The sequence below is a fragment of the Podarcis cretensis genome, assembly GCF_951804945.1.
Source record: "Podarcis cretensis genome assembly, chromosome: 2".
Classification (NCBI taxonomy): Eukaryota; Metazoa; Chordata; class Lepidosauria; order Squamata; family Lacertidae; genus Podarcis; species Podarcis cretensis.
The window spans coordinates 126627006-126641264 of NC_137171.1; the positions used below are offsets into that span (position 1 = coordinate 126627006).

At 49.2% G+C, this 14259-nt stretch overlaps 1 protein-coding gene across 1 annotated transcript in view; it reads right to left on the reverse strand.

Annotated features, from left to right (window-relative positions):
- LOC307207685 (uncharacterized protein) overlaps window positions 1–14259 on the reverse strand; it is a 102417-nt gene that overhangs the window by 77244 nt on the left and 10914 nt on the right. The window contains exon 2 of the mRNA XM_079961788.1: window positions 11457–12865. Within this exon, the coding sequence (XP_079817914.1) occupies window positions 11457–12788 (1332 nt within the window). The 5' untranslated portion in view covers window positions 12789–12865. The remainder of the gene's footprint in view (window positions 1–11456; window positions 12866–14259) is intronic.

Here is a 14259-nt window from a genome sequence, read left to right on the forward strand (position 1 = left end):
AGGAAGGTATGTTCAGCTAGTAGGGGTCCGAGGGTAACTTTAGTCGGACGCGATAGCGGGCAAGTGCGGGGTATCCCATCCAGACCCATGACTTTTCTGGTCTCCGGACTTGGTTCCAGGTGGCTATCCGTTAAGGTGGAGTAAGTGGCTCCTGTGTCCAATAAACATTGATATGGATGGCCATCTATCTCAATGGTACAGAATGGTTCTTCGGAGGATAACGTTAAGATTGGGCAGATAGTTTGGGTTTGGTTGGGATCCCCTTCTAATTGTCAATAACTCCCTTGATCGTCCGGAGGGGGTTGGTTAGGGGGGTGTAAGGGAGGTGCTGTAGCGTTGGCCCACGGGCGGGTGGATGGAGTGATCGCGGGCATCTGGGCCTTTGGTCCTGGTAAGGGTCTTTGGGTTTGAGCAGGTATAGTTGGAGGTGGCGGTGGTTTGTGGGGGGCAGAGGCTGGCTGAGGGTTGTAAGTGATGGGCGGTGGGTTTCCATATCCATAGGTTGCGTTTGGATGTGGTGTCCCGTAGATCGTGTTATTGAGGTAGGGGCAAAACCGCCTAATGTGTCCTTCTTCTTGACAATAAAAGCATCCGGTGGTGGTAGGTCCCCAAGGCCTATGGGGATTGGGGTTTCCTCCTCCTCGGATTCCCCTCCCTCGGTTGAAGCCCCTGCCCCTACTAGGGTTTAACTCCATACTAAGGGCTAGGACTTGTTCGGTTTCAGGTTTGGGGTCCCTTTTCTTCCTCTCATCTCGTGAGTTATAGACTGATTTAGCGATGGAGAGGATTTCGCTGATACTTTTCCCATCGTATCCTATCTGCAAATTTAAGGCTTTTCTAATATCGGGACAGGCTTGATCTTTAAAGAAGCCTTTCACTATGACTTCGTGCTGAGAGTTCTCTGGATCAATTCCTCCCCAGGTCTTAATGGCGGATACAAGTCTCGTATAGTAGTCGGACGGGTGTTCATTTGCTCCTTGTAGCACAGTCTGGACTTTCGTCCAGTTAACGGTGCGTTGTCCGGCGGCCTTGATGCCGTCTAAGATTGCCTTTTTAAACAAATTTAAGCACCAGATTCCATTTGTGGTATTATAATCCCATGTCGGTTCGGTGCGCAAGCATTGGGCTGTGAGCGCCGCTAACCCTACCGGGCGTCCTGTCTGATAATCCGGGAGTTCAATCATTTCTCCGGCTTTGGCTAAAATATCTGCCTTCTCAGCCTCGTTGAAAAGTGCGTTCAGGAGAACGTGAACGTCTGGCCAGGTCGGCTTATGGGTTGAAAATATTGCGCTGACCTGACGGTGACATTTATCTGGGTCGTCCCTCAATGATGGCATTTGGTTCGACCAAGTTACCAGGTCTGCCGTATAGAATGGTTGGTGGGTATATATCATTCGGGGGGCTCCGTCCGGCTGCAACGGTGGGATTGGCAGAGCCCTTAAGGGCATCTGGACGGCCGTAGAGTCCAATTGCCTGGACGTCTCTGGGGTCTCTTCGGGTCTTTCTAAAGGGAGTGAGGTTCCTAGGGTAGCATTTTGTACCTCCCTGGCTAAGGAATTGATGTTTTCCGTGATCGCATTCTGTATCTCCCTTGCTCGTGTCAAAGGGCTGATGTTTTCTGAGGTCGTACCCTGAACTTCTCTAGCCGGTGGGAGGGAGCTAAGGTTTTCCGAGGTAGCATTTTGCATTCCTCTGGCTCGTTGCCTAGTTATGATTTGACTCGCCCCCCCCGTGCCCCTTGTTCCTCTGCCTCTTCGCTGTTATCATTATCCTGGTCATCACTTGGGGCGGGTGGAACAGTTTGTCTGTAGTAAAAGGGGATAAGCGTTTGTTCCACGGAGTCGTCTATAGGGTGTCCTTCGTAAGGGGGGGGCAGAGGAGACCTCCCATGATTTAGGATAGGCAGTTGGTAGGTCGCTCCTCCCTTTGCAACGTGGAGCAGTCCTCGGACGGCTTCAAAAGCGGCTAAATACCCTAGTTGACGGGGTTTTTCTTCCATCAAGTAGTTTCTTAGATGCCTCAGGCGGTCTTCATTAAAGGAGCCCCCTGTTGGCCACCGTAACTCGGGCTTTGCAGAGGCAGTCCCGGCCGGCCAGGTTTCTTTACATAGATCTTCTAATTTCTGCTTCGACAGCAAGTTGTGCCCGGGGATAGACTTCCAATAAGAGATGACGAATTCAAGAGGGGAGTCGGGGTCCCTCTGGGATTCAGATGGCTTCCTTGAAGCCTTCTTCCCGGAGTGAGCCCGCTCATGTTTAGAAGCTTGGGTACCCATTTTATTCACGCGTGTCTGGGTAAAGAGAGGGAGAGGGGGTTGTTAGGGTTTATTTGGGTCTTGGGGATTATCAACAGTTTCCTAACGGGGTTTGAGAGCTCTTTCTACTTATTTCCTATTCTCTTCCTTTCCTACTTCTTCTTCAATTTCCTGGGGTTTCCTTTCCACTCTGCCAAGTCCCACCCAGTCCTCCCTGGACTATCCCTCCTGGCAACCTCCTACCTATCGTCACAAACTTAGGAAAAAGGGGGCCCTACTGAACGCCCGCGCTGTGCGGTGCCAGATCGGGTGGTCCCTTGATAGAGTTTTGAACGGAAAATCCCCCTTGCTTTCGGAAGCGGGCTCATGCACGATTCACGTGTTACGTGGCCCGACCGGTGCGGCTGGGATTGATACAGAAAGTCAGACCCCTTCCTGCCCCCTCCGTAAGGGCGCTCGGGAAGTTCGGAAGAAGAATTCCAGACCCTTGCTTCAACTGAGAGAGTCCGTTGCGGGGAGTCGGCTATCTTTTCAAGCCGGGTCTCTCCGTCTTATTTTCGGACCCCCAATTGGTGCAGCTGACTGGAGGGTTTGAGAGGAGAAAGAGATAGAGCTCAGAACCCCCTTTTGGGTTGAGCAGTGGTCCCCGTTCTCTCTTGCGACGGACCAAGGGAAAAGGTAAGAAGGATCGATAGAGAGGAGGGCAGAGAATTCAGTTGCCAGGAGATTCCACCCCCTTACCACCAGTGCACTGGGTTTCTCCACTATACTCACGCGTCTTCAACGTTGATCCCGGGATCGATGAGTATGCCGGCCGGATTCCCTTTGCTCCTGGGCTGAACCCTGGGACGTTCGATTACCGCCCGGAAGATGGCCGGGGGTCCTAAGGATCTTCCCAGGCAAAATGGCCTGGTGCCGGCTGAAGATTTCGGGACCCCCGGTCAGCAGCACGGGAGAACCGCCCGGCCCCACGTTGGGCGCCAAATGTTACGGAAAAATTCCGGGTGCTGGTTTTGCTTGCCACCCGGCTCGTCGGACAATGTCCGCGGGTCCTAGCGGAAAAATGAGTTCAGCCGGAGACAGGAGCAATGAACGGAGATCCCAAGTTTATTGCGCAACAGGTTCAACAAATGGCATTGAACCCCGAGAGTGGGGCGACATAAACTTTTAAAGGTTCCCTCCAGGTCCCAGAATACAGTGCAGAAAACGTCACATATACATCATAAAGAGGTGGGGTTACACGGATCAGCAGTACAAGAAATTGGGTGGTGGTTTACACAAATCAAGGTGGGGGCTACAGAGATCAGCAGTATAATAAGGTAGGCAGAACAGAGATCAGCAGTATAATAAGGTAGGCAGAGCAGAGATCAGCAGTATAATAAGGTAGGCAGAGCAGAGATCAGCAGTATAATAAGGTAGGCAGAGCAGGGATTGCCTGGAGTGGTAGAGATATGCATAAACGTTTCCTGAGTACAGGTGATGGCAAGACAATGGCATAGCCATGCATCGCCCATTATCTGGTATTGTCCGGAGGAAGGGCTTGGCTGGACCATCCGACAGGATTAGGTTTCCCTGAGTACGTGACCTGTCGGTTCGAGGATTATGGCGTCGAGGGTAGCATCATGGAGTCCGGAGGGAATCGAGTAGAATAACATTAAAATGGAGAAGATCGAAGCTTTGGCTGATTTTATATGATTTTCCGAAGTTTTCGGCTTCTTGCCGGTCAAGTGTATATTGTAAATTGAGAGCGGAAACAAATGGATACAATGTAACAGGAGTTTGACAGTTTTACGAGGTCGCTAGTTTCGGATCCATTGTTGTAGCAGTGGGGGGCCGTCAACACCTTGTCAGGAGGTTAAATGAGGCGTGCAAGAGCTCCCTGAGCTAGCTCCTGCAGGGGAATGCACGTTCCTGATTGGCTAAAACGCGGCCATTATGGTCAATGGGGAAACAGTATGATACGGTCTACTCATTAGAAATAGGGGAAACAAGACTCAAGCGGAGGCTGTATATAGAAGGAAAGATATATAAGGAAAAGATATTATCTATAAAGTGGGGGTATAGTGTGGTGCTTGTGCAACAGTGTGGGGGTTCAGGAGTCACGGCAGAGCTGGGTGCCACCGAGGTCATCGCCCCGGGCCCCGTAGTCACACGGAGGAGGGGTGAGGAAAGGTCCCCCCCCTCTTCCGTATCACCCCCATTAACCCTTCTCCCCCCAAAGGGGACCCACCTAGCCTAGGATCGCAGCGCCCCAGGGATTTCTGCCAGGGGGTTCAAGTCCCAGCCCAGGGGGGGCCTCCCATTTCTATTGCCTCAAAGGCGCCCAAGGGGGGGGGCAGGGGAGTTGAGCATCTCTTGACAGCTGAGCATCTCCTTGCGCTGCAAAGGAGCTCTTGCAATGCAAACCCTGCCGGTGCTCCCTCTGCAGGAAGCCCCCCCCCCGCATCCCCCCGCCGCATTTCCCATAGTAAAAGGCAGGAAGGCTGATCTCGGGGGGGGGGGCGTGCAATGCAATCCCTGCGAAAGGAGGGGCCCCGATCTCCAGCCGGATTGCATGCATCGGGGCCTCTGTTGTTGGGGGAGGGTCTCTGCCCCCCTCCCCGCCCTTCGCCCCCCTCCCCGCCCTACAGCTTTACCTCTTTGTCCTCTCTGTCCCTCCACTTCCATCGCTCGCTCTGCTATTCCGGTTTCCTTTCTCGGGGGGTCTCCAAGGAGGCGCCCCCTCTGCGTCTGCCCATAGAGCTACGAAGAAGAGCCGCCCCCCCCTGGAAGGAGGGTGGGAGCCGGGGAGGCCGGAGCGGAGGGGGGCAAATTGGGCAAGCTTCAGGCACCGGAGTTTTTCCGGGGGGGGGCGCCTCCTTCCCTGCCGGCAGCTGAAACCAGCTCCTTCTTCCGCATGCAAAGGAACGGAGCCGCCCCTGATGTGCTTCTCTCCAGCCAAAGCTGCAGAACCCCCCAGCCTGCTCTTGGACAGGGGCGCCCTCGGCAAGGGAGGGGGCAGGCGTAAAGGGACGGAGCCCAGTCCCATTTGGCCAGCCCTGATTGAACTTTCCCATTTTACATGCACAGCAGATAGCTGGTTGCAGGCTCCTGTGAGCTTTTCACTACTATACAGTTCAGCCTGTCTCAGAATAAACTATACATTGCTGGTAAGTGTTAGCATTTCACTCCTCCCATTGCAAGGACCATCTGATTCTTGTTTCCTTTCTGTTCCGTGAGAAAGGTAGCCGGTCTGTGTGAATTCCGTCTCTGGTGCTATTGCACTTTTTCTTTCTGCTCTGTCTGTATGAGGGCTGCTCCTCTCATATGTATTTGTTATGTTTTTAATCTGTAATTAGTAGAAATAAAGTAGGTATGCCCAGGTACCTCCTCAACTCCGTCTGCGCTGCTTTTACTCTGCTATACCGGGCGCTCACAAGAGAGCAGCTGTGAGTCCCCTTCCTGGGAATGCTGCGTAGCTGTTCCAGTGCCGGAGGAGGCCGTGGGACCTGCAAGAGTGTTCCATTATCGGTCCTGGGCCCAGACGCTGTGGGCTGTTCGCTGTGGGAGCTGTTTGTCCGGGAGCCCTGCCAGAGAGTGATTGATGGAGGTATGTGATGTGGCTGCCAAGAGGCTTCTCTGCATGCCAAGGAGAGCTAATTAGGCCTAGGTTTCCCAGTAGTGATGTATGGAAGTGAGAGCTGGACCATAAAGAAGGCTGATCGCCGAAGAATTGATGCTTTTGAATTATGGTGCTGGAGGAGACTCTTGAGAGTCCCATGGACTGCAAGAAGATCAAACCTCTCCATTCTGAAGGAAATCAGCCCTGAGTGCTCACTGGAAGGACAGATTGTGAAGCTGAGGCTCCAGTACTTTGGCCACCTCATGAGAAGAGAAGACTCCCTGGAGAAGACCCTGATGTTGGGAAAGATGGAGGGCACAAGGAGAAGGGGGCGAGAGAGGACGAGATGGTTGGATAGTGTTTTCGAGGTTACCAGCATGAGTCTGACCAAGCTGCGGGGGGCAGTGGAGGACAGGAGTGCCTGGCGTTCTCTGGTCCATGGGGTCACGAAGAGTCGGACACGACTAAACGACTAAACAACAACAATACCAAAAGGAGCCGACAAAGGTCCATATAGTTAAAGCTATGTTTTCCCTGTAGTGATGTATGGAAGTGAGAGCTGGACCATCAAGAAGGCTGATCGCCGAAGAATTGATGCTTTTGAATTAAGGTGCTGGAGGAGACTCTTGAGAGTCCCATGGACTGCAAGAAGATCAAACCTCTCCATTCTGAAGGAAATCAGCCCTGAGTGCTCACTGGAAGGACAGATCGTGAAGCTGAGGCTCCAATACTTTGGCCACCTCATGAGAAGAGAAGACTCCCTGGAAAAGACCCTGATGTTGGGAAAGATGGAGGGCACAAAGAGAATGGGGCTACAGAGGACGAGATGGTAGGACAGTGTTAAGTTGTGCGTGAACATATCAGACGACACAGCGATTCTTCAAACAGCTCTTTTTTATTCACAGGCCAGGACAGAACTGGCCTCCCCACCTTCTCACTATATAGAAGGGTCTGGTGACTTCTGTTTCAGTGTATCTGAAGAAGTGTGCATGCACACGAAAGCTCATACCAAGAACTAACTTAGTTGGTCTTTAAGGTGCTACTGGAAGGAATTTTTTTATTTTGTTTTGACTATGGCAGACCAACACGGCTACCTATCTGTAACTAGGACAGAACTGAACTGAACTGAAGGGTTCAATCAGCCTGCTTATATAGAGCTCCAGTACAATGTTACTGTAACAACTTTCTAAAACTATCCAATCACTGAATGTCACTTTTGATCCCTTATTTGCATAACTATCTACAGTATCCCCCTGCTTGCCCAGGGTGAGAACTTCAGTACATAGCAGACAGTGTTCTCAAAGCGACCAGCATGAGTTTGACCAAACTGCAGGAGGCAGTGGAAGACAGGGGGGCCTGGCATGCTCTGGTCCGGGGGGGTCACAAAGAGGCAGACACGACTAAACAACAACACATGCCTAAAGGATCTTCACTGGCTCCCAGTATGTTTCTGAGCCTCCCATTTCCTTCTCGGGGGGGTGGGGGTGGCTGAGCATCTCCTCTCCCCCCTCCCTTGCTCGCTCTGCTATTCCCATTTCCTTCCCCGCAAGACAAAGGGATGGGGGTCTCCAAGGAGGCGCCCCCTCGGGGGAGCGGCTCCTTCTCCTAAACCAGCCCCTCCCCCACTCCCCGGATGCCCAAAAGGGAGGGGGAGTGGAGGGATACCCCACTTTCCTTTCACCCCCGCCCCAAATCCTGCCCCCCCTTCCCAGCTGCCCTGTTTGCAGATTCAGGGGGAGGAAAAGCGCCTCCCCCCCCCAAGATATAGATATATTTCGCACCTCTTTTCCCTCCTCCTCCGCAGAGCTGCTCCTCTTCCGGGGAAGGTGGATCAGGCCCCTCCCCTCCCCCCTTGGCCCCTCCCCCTCCAAACCTCCCTGCCTCTCTAGGAAGCAGAGCTCACTGACGGGGGGGGGAGAGGAATGAGTGGCCCCTCCCTCCCAGAAGACACAAATTCTCCTCCTTCCAAACCAGCTCCGTTTTCCTGATTCTCTCCTGAGAAAGTCCCGGGTTCGATCCCCGGAGGCGGCAGGGAAAGAGACCCCCCCACCTGGGAAAAAGTCCTCCGGGGCAGAAAGGGGACATGCCCCCCTTTTAATCCCTTGCCGGGAGAGGGGGGTCTGGTCAGTCTCACCCCCATTTCCCGACTGGGGGAGGCAGGGCCGGGGCGCAGGGGGTCTTTAATTCCTCCTCACTTTCTGCCATCAAGGTTGTGTCATCTGCATATCTGAGGTTGTTGATATTTCTTCCGGCGATCTTAATTCCGGCTTGGGATTCATCCAGCCCAGCCTTTCGCATGATGAATTCTGCATATAAGTTAAATAAGCAGGGAGATAATATACAGCCTTGTCGTACTCCTTTCCCAATTTTGAACCAATCAGTTGTTCCATATCCAGTTCTAACTGTAGCTTCTTGTCCCACATAGAGATTTCTCAGGAGACAGATGAGGTGATCAGGCACTCCCATTTCTTTAAGAACTTGCCATAGTTTGCTGTGGTCGACACAGTCAAAGGCTTTTGCATAGTCAATGAAGCAGAAGTAAATGTCTTTCTGGAATATATTTACATACATATGCATAATGGCATCCATTCTCATCAGCTCCAACAACAAAACAGTACGACGTAAAAGTGAAAGTAGTTTCACAGTCTCAAACTGGAAGAGAGATAAGACAGTCTTCCTTTCTCACGCTCCACTCAGACAGGCGTGTGAAATATACCAAACATAACATCAGCACTGGGGAGCATGAAATCCTTTTTTTTTTCATTTGAATATTATTAATAAAAAACGAATAAAAACTATTATTATTATACAATACTTGTGAGACATGACCTTCTTTAAAGACCTGTCTATACAACTTTATATACAAATACCTTAACTTCATATGCACTCCATGCATTTAAGACTGATTTCCCATTATCTGAGTTCATTGATGGGAAGGAAAGTGAACTCTGAGAGAAATACGTCAAACACTCCATACAGCTAAAGGTTTTCTTCTCCCCTTTGAGAATCTGTAGAGGTTTCTTAAGCATCCCATTCTAACTGATGCAGCGCTCTGGGACTTCCAGGTTGTCGCATCGGAGTTCAGTCGCCTGCCATGCACCCCCCGCAGCAGATCAGGCGCTGTGGTAAACTGGTCCCCAACCATTAGCCCCTCCCTCACCTGTCTTTGCTCTCCGGCCAGACCAGGTTTCTGGAGCAAGGCTGGCAGACCCTTTTACCTTTTCAGAAACAGGACAAAACAGAACTGGTAAGGCTGCCACCACTCCCTTGTCCCAGGGTTACCTTAAGCCACAGCTCAAGGGAGACGGCCGGGCTTCTTTGTTACCGGTTAAACCCAAACTACAAGTTGCTTTCACAAGCTTTCAGGCAGAAATTTTTTAGTAAGGCGCAACCAAGAAGCTAGGCGTTGGATTTAGCTATTCCCACGGATAGGCACACAAAATACAAGAGAAAGTTTCTTGCTTAAAAATTATTTTAAAACATAAAAAACATGCTAAAAAGCAGGCTCATCTTTTGGTAGATTAGAAGTAAAGAGAAATTCAAAACATTGCAAAATATAGCTAGCTAATACTTCTACACTCTAAGGCAAAGATAGGATAGTTCAGAGTCCTTCAGAAATCCGCATTCAGAGGTCTTAGAAAATCTTCATCACAAAAGAACGGCTGCTTAGGTGGAACATCAGCAGCAGCCGGGCGATTTTGCGGATTGCAGAGCGCACCTTCCCAGCCATTCTCAAGATCTTCTATCCCTAATTTGCACGTGGAATCAGATCCCCCAGGCCCAATCACCACTCTTGGTTACATTTGAATTCTCCAATGACCAGCTTGTGGGCTAATAATTTTAACTTCTGACAGCTGGGCCAATTAAGACTCCAGAGCCTAGATCAAAGATGTTTCCTCCCTTTCTTGGAGCTTATGCAGATGCACCTCCTTTGGGCAATTAACAGGGAGATAACATCACCGGCTGGATATCCATAACTTCCCTCACAGGTGTCAACCCTTCACATTACCCAGAGAATTCCTCTCCCATAGTAAACCTTTCAGGCCCTTGGAGCCAACTGGTCTATGGGTTAAAGCAACAGGACCTAGTTCCCATAATTCTTGCTGGTTTCCCACAAGGCCTCACTCTCCGCTTGAGCAAAGTACTAACTTTACTACAGGTGCCATGGGGGTGGGAGAGAGAGTGTGGGTATAGGCCCCCCCATAAGGCTCTGGGGTTACTGGAACATCAGATCACTCTGCCAAAAGTGGAAAACTATAAAAATGTTGGGTGTTAACAAGAACCTGACTATGGGCCAGACGAGGAAGACACCCTCAACCAAAGTAGAGAAGGAGAAACAAGAGGAAAAAGAAAGAAAAAACCGACTTGATGGAGATTCTTGCTTTCAGAGTGAAATAAGCTTATGCAAAAGCAAATAAACTACCAGGAGTTTGATTGATTTTATGAAACTCAAGATGAAGAACTCCAAACACACTACCAGAAAAACTGTTTACAATGCTCAAAATTGCTGAAGAAAAGAACCAGCTATAAGTTTCTGGCTGATACGCTCAAGAAGAATTCAATTCCCTTTAGTTGAGAATTCCTGGAAGGGAATTTTTTTATGTACATAGGGAAGAAACAAAGATGGCTTGTTTATGTTGGCCAGATTTAACATGTTTCCCTCGGTGGTAGTGAGAGGAAGATACTTAGCTATTCCAGAATTAGAGCGTCTCTGCAAATGCAGAAAACAGGAACCCGATACTTTAGAGCATATATTCTTTTCCTGTGATTTTGGCAGTTATGCCAGAAGACAATTATTTGAGGCCCTAAAATTTAATAGACAGGTGTTTACACAACCAACTGTTCAGGACCTGCTGGCGGACAGCGATTATCAAATTACTTTAATAGCGGCTGAATTCTTAAGTGCTGTCCATGAAGAAAGAATGGGCTATGATAAAGAGACTTAGTGGTTTTTAATGGTAGGTGATGTTGATATGCTGTGGAAAAGAAAAGGTGTAAAAATTCTATGGGGAAACCATGGAGAGGAAGTCAAGTATGTAATAAATGTGTATCTGGAAAGTATGTAGCAATTTGTAAATAAATTCCATATAAAAATAAATTGCATATAAAATTATATACATATAAAGTAATAGAAGAACTTCCCACACTCCTTCCATTCAAATCATTTCTGTTTGTTGGTAGATTGTTGGGTTTCAACTCTTAAAGCTTCTCCTCCTTGTGAGTCCAGTGATGTTTTGTAAGAACATCAGGACTGAAGCGCTATCTACCCTCCATTTAAGTTGTTTTCGCTCTGTGAGTTCGATGGTGTTTGCTAAGTTGTCCACTTCTATTGAAGCTCTTTCCACACTCCATGCATTTAAACGGTTTCTCTCCTGTGTGACTCCGTTGATGAATTCTATGGTTTCCACTCTGACTGAAGCTCTTTCCACACTCCATGCATTTAAATGGTTTCTCTCCTGTGTGACTCCGTTGATGAATTCTAAGCTGTCCACTCTGACTGAAGCTCTTTCCACATTCCATACATTCAAATGGTTTTTCCCCTGTGTGAGTCCGTTGATGGATTCTAAGTGTTCCACTACAAGTGAAGCTTTTTCCACATACCATACATTCAAATGGTTTTTCCCCTGTGTGAGTTTGATGATGGATACTAAGTGCTGTACCATCAATAAAGCTCTTTCCACATTCCATGCATTCAAATGGTTTCTCCCCTGTGTGAGTCCATTGATGTTTTCTAAGTGTTCCACTGCAATTGAAGCTCTTTCCGCACTCGGTGCATTTAAATGGTTTCTCGCCAGTGTGAGTTTGATAATGGGTTCTCAGTTCTCTACTCTCAATAAAACTCTTTCCACATTCCATGCATTTTAATGGTTTTTCCCTTGAGTGAGTCCATTGATGTCTTTTTACTGCTCCACTAGAAGTGAAGCTCTTTCCACACTCCATACATTCAAATGGTTTTTCCCCTGTGTGAGTCCGTTGATGTCTTCTTATTGCTCCATTAGAAGTGAAGCTCTTTCCACATTCCATACATTCAAATGGTTTTTCCCCTGTGTGAGTCCGTTGATGGATTCTAAGTGCTGTACCATCAAAAAAGCTCTTTCCACATTCCATACATTGAAATGGTTTCTCCCCTGTGTGAGTCCATTGATGTTTTCTAAATGTTCCACTATCGGTGAAGCTCTTTCCACACTCCATACATTTATATGGTTTTTCCCCTGTGTGAATTCGATGATGGATTCTAAGTGTTCTGCTCTCAGTGAAGCTCTTATCACACAGCATACATTTAAACGGTTCTTCCCCAGTGTGAGTTTTATGATGAATATTCAGTCTTCTATTCGTACTGAAACTCTTTCCACACTCCAAACATTTAAATGGTTTCTCCCCTGTGTGAATCCGTTGATGGATTCTAAGGCTTCCCCTCTGACTGAAGCTCTTTCCACATTCCATGCATTTGAATGGTTTCTCGCCCGTGTGTGTCTGTTGATGTTTTCTAAATGTTCCACTATCGCTGAAGCTCTTTCCACACTCCATACATTTAAATGGTTTGTCCCCTGTGTGGGTTCGTTGATGGTTTCTAAGGTTTCCAATCTGACTGAAGCTCTTTCCACACTCCATACATTTAAATGGTTTCTTCCCTGTGTGAATCCGTTGATGGATTCTAAGGCTTCCACTCTGACTGAAGCTCTTTCCACACTCCTTACATTTATATGGTTTCTCCCCCGTGTGAGTGTGTTTATGTATACGAAGGTTTGAACTCCAACCAAAGCTTTTTCCACACTCCATGCATTTAAATGGTTTCTCTCCTGTGTGAGTCCGTTGATGTTTTCCAAGTGTTCCACTGTCAGTGAAACTCTTCCCACACTCCATACTTTCAAATTGTTTCTCCTCTCTCTTTTCACATTCCATGAATTTATATGGTTTTTTCGTTATTCCCATTGGACATGGCCCTCCAGAATTTTGACTGCCTTCTCCATTGTCTTCTTTCAACAGGGAGGAGCAGGGGGAAAGGAAACCTAGGAAGAGAACAAAGGAATATTGCACACATCAATTAGCACCTGCTCTTATTTTGACGTCTCGTACATTCTTTCCTGTCCTCCATATGTTCCAAATTTTTAGGAAAGACAGATGAAATAATGTTAAATAATGGTAATGCATCATCAGCCTTTCCTAACCCTTAATTAAGTGTCAGGGAACTGACATCGAAGTGAGAGGTGGAGGCAAGGCTCCCGAGCGATGCAGGAGAGGGGACCAGCAGAGGGGAAGGAATTCAGCGCAACACCAGTAGAGAAGGTAGGGAGATGGAGGATTCGGAGAGGGGTCTCCAAGACTCTTAGCCCGAAACTAGTGGGGAGAGCACGGCCACGCCTCTGCCCACTCCTTCCCTGCGCAGAAGATTTCCGCGCAGGGAGAGTAGGCGGAGACATGGCGTCAAACAACTTCTTTGCTGGAAGAGGTTCAAGAAACGCCCACTGACGGATTCTGCAAGCGACTGAACGGCCACGGAGTGAAAGGCTGTCAGCCGAGGCAAGGTTAACCAGGCAATCTGCCCAGCAGTAACGGCAACTTACGCACAAGTAACCCCTTATAACGTTACTTGTGCACAGGCAGGAGACCATGAGTCAGACTGGAGGAGCCGGCGCCGCGGAGCAAGCAGCTGGAGTGCAAAATCTGGTGGAGAGGAACCGAGATTTGGAACAGCGTGTGGCTCTACTGACGGCGCGGCTGGATGAAAGGCGAGCTCAGGATGCACAGGTCAGACCCACCCCCGTGGCAAGGAAGGTGCCAGGACTGGTACACAAGTTTGGGGGGAAGCCCCAGGACTATAACGCATTCTGAACGGATATAGAGTACGCTTTGGAACTGCAGCATGATGACTTTGCTGATAATGGGGAGAGGGTGGCATACATCGTGGGGCATCTGCAGGATGGGGCGCGTGAATGGGTCAGGCCCCTAATGGCTACGCAGAATGCTGCCTTGAAGGACCTTCGGAAGCTCTTTCAGGCTTTGGACGCAATGTATTACAGCCAAGTGGAACAGAGTGTGACCAGACGGGAACTGATGGGGTGCAAGCAGGGGAACCTATCAGTTAGAGACTACTGGTCCCATTTTGTGATGTTGATACACCGGCTGGAGTGGGACCTAGATTCTCCACCCATACAAATGCTGTTTGAGGAGGGGTTGTCTCCAACTGTGAAGGACGAGCTTTCCCGCCCGCCCTGCCCGCAGTCGATGGATGAATTGATGAAAGCTGTGCTTGCGATAGGAGTGAGACAGGAAGTGCGCGCTTTGGAGAAGCGGGAGGGGAGAGGAGAGCGTTGCCTTGACTACCGCATTCCTGAAATGCCAAGGCAGCCTTCCCAGCCAGTTGAGCCAATGGAAATCGATGGAGCGCACGCGTGTGTAAGGT